Source organism: Giraffa tippelskirchi, chromosome 7, assembly GCF_054371585.1.
Source record: "Giraffa tippelskirchi isolate mGirTip1 chromosome 7, T2T-mGirTip1v1.2.pri, whole genome shotgun sequence".
Lineage (NCBI taxonomy): Eukaryota > Metazoa > Chordata > Mammalia > Artiodactyla > Giraffidae > Giraffa > Giraffa tippelskirchi.
The window spans coordinates 120,831,850-120,844,089 of record NC_137281.1 but is presented as its reverse complement, the minus strand read 5'-3'; the positions used below and the strand labels follow the sequence as shown (position 1 = coordinate 120,844,089).

General features: G+C 38.1%; 2 protein-coding genes across 9 annotated transcripts in view; both read left to right on the top strand.

The window, feature by feature from the left end:
- AP4E1 (adaptor related protein complex 4 subunit epsilon 1) overlaps window positions 1–8,806 on the top strand; it is a 68,094-nt gene extending 59,288 nt beyond the window's left edge. For all 8 annotated transcript variants that reach the window (XM_081508246.1, XM_081508243.1, XM_081508239.1 and 5 more), the window contains 3 exons: window positions 587–777; window positions 4,682–4,839; window positions 5,724–8,806. In XM_081508246.1, coding sequence (XP_081364372.1) covers window positions 587–777; window positions 4,682–4,839; window positions 5,724–5,884 — 510 coding nt within the window. In that variant the 3' untranslated portion in view covers window positions 5,885–8,806. The remainder of the gene's footprint in view (window positions 1–586; window positions 778–4,681; window positions 4,840–5,723) is intronic.
- LOC145513092 (uncharacterized) overlaps window positions 6,916–12,240 on the top strand; it is a 295,101-nt gene continuing 289,776 nt past the window's right edge. Inside the window, exons 1-2 of the mRNA XM_081508290.1 lie at window positions 6,916–8,200; window positions 9,021–9,143. The gene's annotated coding sequence lies outside the window, so the exon portion shown is untranslated. The remainder of the gene's footprint in view (window positions 8,201–9,020; window positions 9,144–12,240) is intronic.

Here is a 12,240-nt window from a genome sequence, read left to right as displayed (position 1 = left end):
AAGGTGGGAGGGGGGTCCAGGAAGGGGAACACATGTAAACCCATGGCTGATTCATGTCAATGTATGGCAAAAACTACTACAATATTATAAAGTAATTTGCCCCCAACTAAAATAAATAAATTTATTTTAAAAAAATAATAAAAAAAACCTAAAAACACAAACCAAAACCCAATTTGGTTGTCTGAGCTTTACCACCAGAACTTGATTTGAGTAAGGGTGGAGAATGAGAGGGAAAGAAACCTGTTTGTTTTTTTTCTTTAAACTCTCCTAGCTTTAGAAACCTGGTGCTAGTTAGTATTGAGAGCCACATGACTGTTGTTGTTGTTGTTTTTTGGTTGTTGTTGTTAAACCACACAGACATTTTCATTGTAATGCTGTTTGTTACATAATTCTGACCTATGTATTATTATTTCTTAATTATCTGTGCTAGTGAATTTTTCTTAGTCAGTTATCCTTATGTTGTGGCTTGTTATTAATATCTCACCGTAGTATGCTTTTGTACCACTTCAGTTAAATAGAAAATTGGTATTCATGTGAAAGTCTGTATTGATACCTTCTTCAGTACTTACTTTACTTTTATTTACAGATCACTGAGCAACCTGGATGCTGTTTGCCTGTAATAGAAGCAGAAAGCACCAAAATTTTTCAATACAGTGTGCAGGTGCAAAAACCTTTCACAGAAGGAAATCTGTCTGGTTTTATAACTTATCAAGTGATGGATACTCACTTTGTTCAGCTTGAATTTTCAGTAAACTTATCACTGTTAGACTTCATTAGGTAAATATTTTTTGGAATATTAGTTCAAGTTGTTCATTCATTCAGCAAGTATTTACTAGACTCTTCTCTGGACAGAGCACTGTACTAAGTGCTAGGGAGTATAACAGCTCAAAACTAGACACGCTCCTGCCTTTAGGGAGAGGAGGGTTCAGTCTAGGAAGAGACATTGAACAGTCATACAAATGCATGTATAACTGTGAATTCTGCTGTGAACAGGAAGTAAATGGTGTAATGGATGATTATAGTGTGGGGGACCCTGTATAGTTTGGGGTTGGCCAACCTATGGAAAACTTCTGAGAGAAACTAATGTTAATGTTTCAGTTCAGTTCAGTCGCTCAGTCGCTCAGTCGTGTCCGACTCTTTGCGACCACATGGACTGCAACACACCAGGCCTCCCTATCCATCACCAACTCCTGGAGCTCACTCAAACTCATGTCCATTGAGTCAGTGATGCCATCCAACCATCTCATCCTCTGTTGTCCCTTTCTCTCACCTTCAGTCTTTCCCAGCGTCACAGTCCTTTCAAATGAGTCAGTTCTTCACAGCAGGTGGCCAAAGTATTGGAGTTTCAGCTTCAGCATCAGTGTTTCCAATGAATATTCAGGACTGGTTTCCCTTGGGATGGACTGGTTGAATCTCCTTGCAGTCCAAGGGACTCTCAAGAGTCTTCTCCAACACCATAGTTTAAAAGCATCAATGCTTCAGCACTCAGCTTTCTTTATAGTCCAACTCTCACATCCGTACATGACTACTGGAAAAACCGTAGTTTGACTAGATGGACGTTTGTAGGCAAAGTAATGTCTCTGCTTTTTAATATGCTGTCTAGGTTGGTCATAACTTTCCTTCCAAGGAGTATGCATCTTTTAATTTCATGGCTGCCATCACCATATGCAGTGATTTTGGAGCCCCCCAAAAATAAAGTCAGCCACTGTTTCCACTGTTTCCCCATCTATTTGCCATGAAGTGATGGGACCGGATGCCATGATCTTAGTTTTCTGAACGTTGGGCTTTAACCTAACTTTTTCACTCTCCTCTTTCACTTTCATCAAGAGGCTCTTTAGTTCTTCTTCACTTTCTGTCATAAGGGTGGTGTCATCTGCATATCTGAGGTTATTGATATTTCTCCCAGCAATCTTGATTCCAGCTTGTGCTTCCTCCAGCCCAGCATTTCTCATGATGTACTCTGCATATAAGTTAAATAAGGAGGATGACAATGTACAGCCTTGATGTACTCCTTTCCCTATTTGGAACCAGTCAGTTGTTCCGTGTCCAGTTCTAACTGTTGCTTCCTGACTTGCATACAGATTTCTCAAGAGGCAGGTCAGGTGGTCTGGTATTCCCATCTCTTTCAGAATTTTCCACAGTTTATTGTGATCCACACAATCAAAGGCTTTGGCATAGTCAATAAAGCAGAAATAAATGTTTTTCTGGAACTCTCTTGCTTTTTTGATGATCCAGTGGATGTTGGCAACTTGATCTCTGGTTCCTCAGCTTTTCTAAAACCAGCCTGAACATCTGAAAGTTCACAGTTCACGTACTGTTGAAACCTGGCTTTGAGAATTTTGAGCATTACTTTACTAGCAAGTGAGATGAGTGCAATTGTACGGTAGTTTGAGCGTTCTTTGGCATTGCCTTTCTTTGGGATTGGAATGTAAACTGACCTTTTCCAGTCCTGTGGCCACTGCTGACTTTTCCAAATGTGCTGGCATGTTGAGTGCAGCACTTTCACAGCATCAACTTTGAGGATTTGAAATAGCTCAACTGGAATTCCATCACCTCCACTAGCTTTGTTCGTAGTGATGCTTTCTAAGGCCCACTTGACTTCACATTCCAGGATGTCTGGCTCTAGGTGAGTGATCATACCATCGTGATTATCTGGGTCATGGACATCTTGTTTGTACAGTTCTTCTGTGTATTCTTGCCACCTCTTAATATTTTCTGCTTCTGTTAGGTCCATTCCATTTCTGTCCTTTATTGTGCCCATCTTTGCATGAAATGTTCTCTTGATATTTCTAATCATCTTGAAGAGATCTCTAGTCTTTCCCATTCTATTATTTTCCTCTATTTCTTTGCACTGATCACCGAGGAAGGCTTTCTTATCTCTCCTTGCTATTCTTTGGAACTCTGCATTCAAATGGATATATCTTTCCTTTTCTGCTTTGCTTTTTGCTTCTCTTCTTTTCACAGCTATTTGTAAGGCCTCCTCAGACAGCCACTTTGCTTTTTTGCATTTCTTTTTCTTGGGGATGGTCTTGATCCCTGTCTCCTGTATAGTGTCACGAACCTCCATCCATAGTTCATCAGGCACTCTGTCTATCAGATCTAGTCTCTTAAATCTATTTCTCACTTCCACTGTATAATCATAAGGGATTTGATTTAGGTCATACCTGAATTGTCTAGTGGTTTTCCCCACTTTCTTCAATTTAAGTCTGAATTTGGCAATAAGGAGTTCATGATCTGAGCCACAGTCAGCTCCTGGTCTTGTTTTTCCTGACTGTATAGAGCTTCTCCATCTTTGGCTGCAAAGAATATGATCAATCTGATTTCAGTTTGGCCATCTGGTGATGTCCATCTGTAGAATCTTCTCTTGGTGTTGTTGGAAGAGGGTGTTTGCTATGATCAGTAAAGTTATTAAGCTTTTATTAGACACACAGTATTTAGTTATTGTACTAGCATTGGGCCGTGCTACCCACATAATTGAAAACAACCTTTTAACCCTTCTGCTCTCATTTAGTATTATGAATATATTGTACTGTGTTCAAACATTTTTTAAAATGAAGCATGCCTGAACCAAGAATGTAGAATACCAATGAATATCTGTAAAAAATTTTTTTAACCATCACACATCCATCTGTAATTTTTGCCCATTCTTCAGAGTCTTTTAGTAAGAACATGTTTATCAGTCTGTCAAAGAGTATGTATTTATACCTGTGGTGCTGAAAAGATAAAATCCAGCCTTCAAAAAACTTACATTCTGTGACTATGAAGGTTATGTCCCATGGTGAACATTAGTAACCTGAGAAAACACAGCATATGTGCCACAAACAGTTCTGTTCTTATGAGTAAAATCCTCTGTATCTTAAAAAAATTTTTCTAATTATAAAATCAATACTTATTATAAGAATTTAAATGTTATAGAATAATATAACTAGAATATAAAAATTTCCCATTCCTCCCAGAGATATCCCAGTGTTAACTATTTGATCTTTAGCTGCCTGAACCATTTAAAAACTGTATTTATTAAAATTCTTTCTTTTGGTCCAGTTTGCTTAAGGTGCTGGATCTTTGTATTCATACTTTTGTACATGACTTTGAAAGAGCATCTCGTCCCCAAATCTAAAGTATGTGTGCTCAGTTGCTTCAGTCATGTTTGACTCTTTGTGTGACCCCATGCTCTGAAGCACGCCAGACTCCTCTGTCCATGGAATTCTCCAGGCCAGAATACTGGAGTGGGTTGCCGTGTTCTTCTCTAGGGGATCTTCCTGACCCAGGAATCGAACCCATATCTCTGGCATCTCTGGCATTGCAGGCAGGTTCTTTACCCACTGAGCCACCTGGGAAGCCCCAATCTAAAGTATGCATGAAAGAAAAGTTTTATATTTGAATGATTCATGAAATTATTTGGTGAAATTTTACTATAATGACTAATACGCAGAAAATGAGAGAACTGGGTGATTTATTGAAAAGACATTTGTTCTGTAATAACATCTGTTTTCAGCATTGTCTTCAAGTTAGAGGATAATGGTAAGCATTCTGATCATATCTGGTTTAAAAAACATAGATTTCATAGGATTTAGATTTGTAATGATTTTTGTTTTTTATTTCCATGAGTCATTTGAAATGTATTTGTTTAGAATCATTTCATTCTTATGGACATAAAACTAATTTTCACAATTATTTTCAGGCCATTAAAAATCTCAACTGAAGACTTTGGTAAACTCTGGTTATCCTTTGCAAATGATGTGAAACAAAATGTAAAGATGTCAGAATCTCAAGCTGCTCTGTGTTCTACCTTAAAGGCCCTGCAACAGGAACTAAGACTTCATATTGTTGACATTATAGGTTTGTAGAGTTTTTGAGAAGGCAATCTTGTGTTTATGGGGCCTTTCTTACAATCAGAAAACAAACTCTTTAAAAGTATCTGATTTCTTAGGGATGTATATCCTATTATGAGCATCTTTTTGATAAGTGTGTTGTGCAGACTTTATTAAAAAATTTTTTTGTGTGATAAAGTATGCATAACAAAATTTTACCATTTTGATCATTTTTAAGTGTATTGGTGAGTGGAATTAAATATATTTCATTATGTTGTGCACCCATTGCCACTGTCATTTTCAGAACCTTTTCCTCTTTCTTAACTGAAACTGTACCCATTAAGCACTAACTTCCCATTGCCTCCTCTCTGCAGCCCTTGGCAGCCACCATCCTATTTTCTGTCTCTATGAATTTGACTACTATAGGTACCTCATCTAAGTAGACTCATACAGTATTTGTCCTTTTGTGACTGGCTTATTTCACTTTTAATGTCTTCAAGGTTCATCCATGTTATGTGTCAAAATTTCCTTCCTTTTTAGGCCTAAATATAGTCACATTGTATGAATACACCATGTTTTATTTGTCAGTTAATCTTTTGATGGACATTTGGTTTGCTTCCACCTTTTGGATGTTCTGAATAATGCTGCTTTGAACATGGATATACAAATAATCTGTGTTTGAGCCCCTACTTTCAGTTCATTTAGTTATATACCCCAAAGTAGAATTTTGATAATTGCTGTTTTAATGGGTTTGAAGTAGTGTGTCATTTTAGTTTTGATTTGCATTTCCTTAATGATCAGTGATGTTGAGTATCTTTTCACGTGCTTATTGGATATTTGAATATCTTCTTTGTAGAACTGTCTGTTGAAGTCTTTTTGTATTAAAGAATTTCTGATTTTGTTTTGTTGTAGGTAATGAAGGGCTCTTGGCCTGTCAACTGCTTCCATCTATCCCCTGCTTGCTGCATTTCCGAGTTCATGGTGACATGTTAGCCCTGTGGTTCAGATCCTCCTGTTCTACTCTTCCTGACTATTTACTTTATCAGTGTCAAAAAGTGATGGAGGGATCCTAGCAAAAGCTCTGCTTATATTTTACTCCATCAAAATAAATGGTTTACATAGATAAACTTATTTACCAAAGTAAAAAGGATTAATGGTACTTCTAATGAAAGTGGGGATTATTACAGGTTGTGGTTTTATGTGTTTTCTTTATAGTTCATGATCAAGAAAGATCCCCAAGAAACTGTACCCCTAACCTTTTACTCAGGATTGTACAGTAGGTTTGGGTCCTAAAAAAGTGGCCTAAGCTAATGTTATAAACTGCTAATGATTTATATATATCACTTAGTGTAGACGGTCTGAAAATAATTTATTTTGTTATAAATAATTTTATAGCAGATTTACTCTAGTGCTAAAGCTGATTTATAGTAAAGCCAGGTCTCAGTTCTCTGTTTTAATGGAGGGGAGACATGGACTTAATAATCCCAAATTGAATTGATATTTGGCTTTGGAATGCAGTGTATGCTTTTTGGTCAGCAAGTCATTACTTTCAATAATGTTTTGCTTAGATCAGTACTGAGCTAAGTTGGCATAGCACACACTAATACTTCAGGAGACCCATGAGCACGTTGGATTTGGGGGGGATCCAATCTGTAGTACAGTTTTTATTATAACTTGATACACATAATTGCAAACAATTTGGCTACAAAATTTGTTTTCCACTTGTATTAATTTTTAAAATTCAAAATGAATCACTGTATTCTTGTTTTAACAACTCAGAGCCATTTTCATCATATTATCATTTAGAAACAAAACCTGTAAGAGCACACAGTACTGAAGTAAACAGGTATAAAAGGACTTTTCAGTTATGGCAAATATCTTAGTTACCACTTAGATTTTTTTTGGCATATTAAAATTTGTGAATAGAGTACAAATGACAAAACCATCTTTCCTGACCTTTGAATCCGCTAGTACTCAATGGATGCAGTGAGAAGAGAGATAGTCTAAGTTTACCATACAGATTCTTCAGTAAAATATATGATTTTCATGTTACAGTTGTGCCTATATGACCTCTGTCAGAACTATTATCAGTAAAAGAGGTTAAGCCTAATATGAATGATAGACCAGAATCTTAAGATTATACATTTATGTTAAAAACAGAGTATTTTATAAAACCTTATGGTGCTGTGGAAAATATTTATTATTTCACTTTTTCTGATACTTCATGGTAGAAACTATTCAAGTAATATAGTTTTAAGTCATTGTAGTTAATACTCTGGTTAATTGGTACTGTTTATCACCGGGTGTGGAATTGTGGTTTTAGGTTGTCTTATTAGTCATAACTGATAGGGAATTCCCCAGAGCTGATAGACTTCATTAGTTATTTGTGTTTATCATATCTCTCCCTATAAGCAAAAGCCACATTAAGAAATTAATTTTTAAGTTACTCATTAAAAAAACAGCTTGTTAATTTCATGCTTCTAAAAAACATGCAGTAAAACCTTGCTACACAAGAGCAATGAGAAGTGGTTAGAATTTCCTGGGTAGGTTTTTCCTTTTGAATAGAAGATCAGATTCATCCTCAAGCTCTCAGCAGTGTCATGATGACAGGAATATGAATGATGGGAGACTGTGGACACTGTTGGCTTTCTCTTTATTGCTGCCTCTGTCAGTTGCATCCTCCCACCCCACCTAGTTCTGTTGACAAAGAGATAGGAAGTGCCCTCTCACTTTGCGAAGGAATGTAGAGTGTAGCAAAAGAGGTGCTTCATATTTTTGTGTCCCTGCTTCCATTTGTTTGTGTAGTCACCATGGCTGGGTGGAGTGTGGAGCAGTGAATGTAAGGGGCCCAACAAGCAGGTGGACAGCTAGATGGGAGACACTACAGTGAGCTGTTGAGCTGCTTTGTTACAGGGTGTTCATGGGTGGCGGCAGCAGTTGTCATGAGAGACACGCTTGGCCTACAGTGCTAACGGTGGGAAATGTGTAATGGTAGGTTAGGGCTGGGAGTATGATTTTGGGTCTGTCAGAGGGAACATGGTGTCACTTTTGTTCTTTCTGAACGCACTGCATAGAAAGTAGGATAAAAGGATTTCTGCTGAATGTTTAATATAATGTTTACATTTTTATATTTTTATGGTTTTTAAAAACAGTAATAGGAAGGAGTAGATTTTAAAGAACTTAAGAGCAGTATATATTCTGTGTAAACTAATGAATGTTTTAAGTTCTAGATCAGGCATCACCAGCCTTTTCTGCATTGTAGGAGATGTGTCGATGAAGTAGGAAGAACAAATTTTTTTGTGGGCAGGATCATCTCTTTATCTTATAATTCAGTCAAGTAAAGGGGCGACATCTGGAGTGAGAGCTCTTGTGGAGGGGAGATGCAGCTGGTGAGTTCTCTGCTGGGCATCTTTGCTGAGAACACGGGTGGCAATGAGTGTGAATCTGGGGAGAATAAAGGGAAGACAGGAAAGCCTTAAGAGACAATGGAGGAAGAAGGAGCAGGCTTCCACCAGAGGAGTAGATTAGTCGCAGGAGAGTGTGGGCCCTGAGTATGGGTCCTTCTGAAAAAAACTGCAGATGGAAGCTGAACAGTTACCAAGTGCTAATGTGCCAAGCATGCCAAGCACAGCATGTGCTCTGCAGAGGAGCAGTATTTAAAAAAAATATTCTATAATCTATGGAAACAGTTTTGGTTCAAATGCAGTGTTTTTTTTTTTCCTTTATTTTAGTTCATGTCATTTGTGTTTTAAAATATCAAGCAATTTTTTTTTTTATGGATTAATGTGGTCTTTGTCTCATGTGTGTGAGCCACTGAAAGTGCACTGAACCTATTCACATGTCTTTTAAGGTGTTGTTTTCATTTGTTTTAAAATTTTAGGAGGGAAAAATGCAAGTGAATAACTGCTTACCAGGCATTAGTTGCCTTATTTTGGAGTTGAATTCTGTAATTTGAAAAAATTCAGTTAAACATGTAATAAATGCAAAGTGATCTATGTTGTTCTTTGGTCTATATTTTCTTTATCATCTAAAAGTAATACTATTCAGTAATTTGATAGACATTAGCTAAAAAGAGCAGAAGCAATTTGAATGGAATGAAAAGAGTGATTTACTTATTATAGCCCCAAAGCATGTCATATAATTGGTTAAAAGTAAAGACACTGTTCTTTCTATATGATGTTCAGAGAAAACTTTATGGGCTTCTGACAGGTTAGAGCATGGATTGATCCTCAGGAACTTGTCCATATCCCCTGCTTTCATCCTAGCCTGACCAGAGCATTCAAAGCAGTGTTTTGTTTCTATATTGCCTCTCCTCAAGATGCAAGAAACACGGTAAGTCAGGTGGTGACTTCTTATCTAAAGACTCTGAGTCTCCTGGCCATCTCTGTATTGCGTATCCTAAGACACAAAGAAATGATATTTAAATCTCACTTACAGATGCCTCTTGTTGGCTATAATGCATAGCAGGAAAAATGTTCTAGGGCTTGAAACCAATATTTGGGGCACAGAAGGTAAAGGAGGTTTAAATGCCTCACACCCATTGCAGTAATTAAAAAGAAGGATGGCCTGCAGCCAAATGGGCCAGGGGTAATGATTATATGAAATTTACTTGTTATGTGTATGCATAATAAGAGGCTGTGAGCTTTTTAGAGCCAGGAACCAGGTGTATATTTTTATGTCCCTTTTGCCTGGTACCTAACAGTGTATTGAATGAATGACTAAAAAGACCTGTTCCCTAAAAATAAGTAATCTGAAGTGAAAGTGAAAGTCGCTCAGTCGTGTCTGACTCTTTGCAACCCCACGGACTATACAGTCCATGGAATTCTCCAGGCCAGAATACTGGAGTGGGTAGCCTTTCCCTTCTCCAGGGTGAATTCTTTACCAGCTGAGCCACAAGGGAAGCCCAGGAATACTGGAGCAGGTAGACTATCCCTTCTCCAGGGTGTCTTCCTGACTCAGGAATTGAACCTGGTTTTGGATTTTTTTTTTAATATAAATTTATTTATTTTAATTGGAGGCTAATTACTTTACAATATTGTAGTGATTTTGCCATACATTGACATGGATCTGCCACGGGTGTACATGTGTTCCCCATCCTGAACCCCCCTCCCACCTCCCTCCCCATTCCAGCCCTCTGGGTCATCCCAGTGCACCAGCCCTAAGCACCCTGTCTCATGCATCGAACCTGGACTGGTGATGCATTTCACATATGATAATGTACATGTTTCAATGCCATTCTCCCAAATCATCCCACCCTCACCCTCTCCCACAGAGTCCAAAAGGCTGTTCTATACATCTGTGTCTCTTTTGCTGTCTCGCATATAGGGTTATCGTTACCACCTTTCTAGATTCCATATATGTGCATTAGTATACTGTATTGGTGTTTTTCTTTCTGACTTACTTCACTTGGTATAATAGGCTCCAGTTTCATCCACCTCATTAGAACTGATTAAAATGTATTCTTTTTAATGGCTGAGTAATATTCCATTGTGTATATGTACCACAGCTTTCTTATCCATTCATCTGCTGATGGACATCTAGGTTGCTTCCATGTTGCAGGTGGATTCTTTACCAACTGAGCTATCTGAGACCAGGTAATATCCAGGGATTGATTTTAGGAAACCTGTGGCTGTCCCAGAAATAAAGAAAAGGGAACTGATCTAGCTTATAGATAGAAGTCAGCAGGAAAGGGTTCCAGTGGAAATAACTTGTGCCAGTTTGTACCAGGTAAGAGAGGAGAAATATGACCACTTGAAGAGACCCTTACCAGCCTAAGTCCCGTGAGAATGTGCCATGTCATTTAAGAGAGCTCTCTGTGACGGAAATGTGATTACAGATAGAAATTATGACTTGGAGAATGGGAACTTTTCTATAATATGTCAGATGTTCATGAGTTCTTACTGGTCTAGAAGAACTTTTTCTAGGATGGAAAACGGTAGACATTTGGTCAGTGAAATTAAACATAGGGAGGTAATGAATGTAAGGCAGATTTACCAGCTAAATTAGTATCACTTATTTCTTTAGAAAAGTGAGAACTATGGTAATGGGAGAGACAACTATATTGATATTAAAAAGATCAATAGCATCGGGAAAGTTGGGAAAGAACAGGCCCCCTGGGATAGAGCACAAGAAAAGGAAATGTTCATTTGCATCACACGGAAAATGTTATGATAGGTACATGGATCCAATGAGCACTGAAAGATCGTGGCCTGGATGCAGAGAGGATGGGCCTGTGTGTGGGGAAAGTCAAAACAAGTTTACTGAAACACCTATAATGCTGTGAAACTAGTGGGTCTTCATAATTGATTGTGGTAGATTGTGGGCTTTTCTCCAAGAGAAGGACTCAATTTCCTTTAGTTATTTTAAACTATTTTCCTAAGTGGATGAGTACTTTTCCTTTCTTAAACTTTGAGTTGTCTTTGTGACTAAGTGGCTGATGTCAGGAAGTTTTTTCCCTGATGGGGTCTGACAGGACTTAGGCCAAATGGATGGAGACTAGAGCCTAGAGATTATTCATGCTTCCATGAGAGAAAAGTAATTAGAAGTTTAATTGTACATCTTCTCCACACTTTAAGTGTGTGCATACTTAGTGGCTGACTCTACCGTTTATATTATATGACAAATAGGAACAGAGGCAAGGCGTATATATTCCCAGGGAGAGGCATTTAGTCTGATTTGCTGCCTTGTAATTTAATGAAGGTAAGGGCAGTATCCGTGACTAGAACAAACCTGGTCCTCATTGATCATGGATATCAATGTGTAAGAATTTAGTTTTTTCATCTTAGTTGATGGTTAATGGGGTTAAGTAGAAGAGTTTTTGAGCCTTTAAGGGGAAAGTGAAATTATTTGAACCCAAATATTGGACCAGTCTTCACCTCCAGAAGCAATAGGAGTGTCTTTTATTATTTATATGGAGCCTTTTTGAACATACCTGAGTTAATGCTAATGAAAAGACTTTGGACTGTGGCTCACCCATAGCCTCAGAAAGGGTCTGGTCATCAGAGAGACCACGTACTTAGAGAGTTAGAACTTTCAACCCTACCCAGTGACCTCAAGGAAGGGAAAGATTTGAGGGCTGGAGATTAAGCTCAGAAAAATTTTTACTGAACAAAGGGATTTGATGAGCTTCTGTGTTGGTGAATGTATCATATTCTGGGAGGGGACACACTCCAGTTCCAGTGAGGACAGAAATTCCTGTGCTTGGGACCCTTCTGTTTCTCGCCCTCTATACCTCTTCATCTGTATCCTTTATAACAAGCTGGTAAACATAAGTAAATGTTTTTCTGGATTCTGCGAGTCACTCTTCCAAATTAATTGAAACTGAGAAGTGGGTTGTGGTACCTTCCAGTTTACAGTCATTGGGTCAGCAGTGTAGTTGACAACCTGGACTTGTGGTTGGTGTCTGAAGTGGAGCAGTCTTGTGGAACTG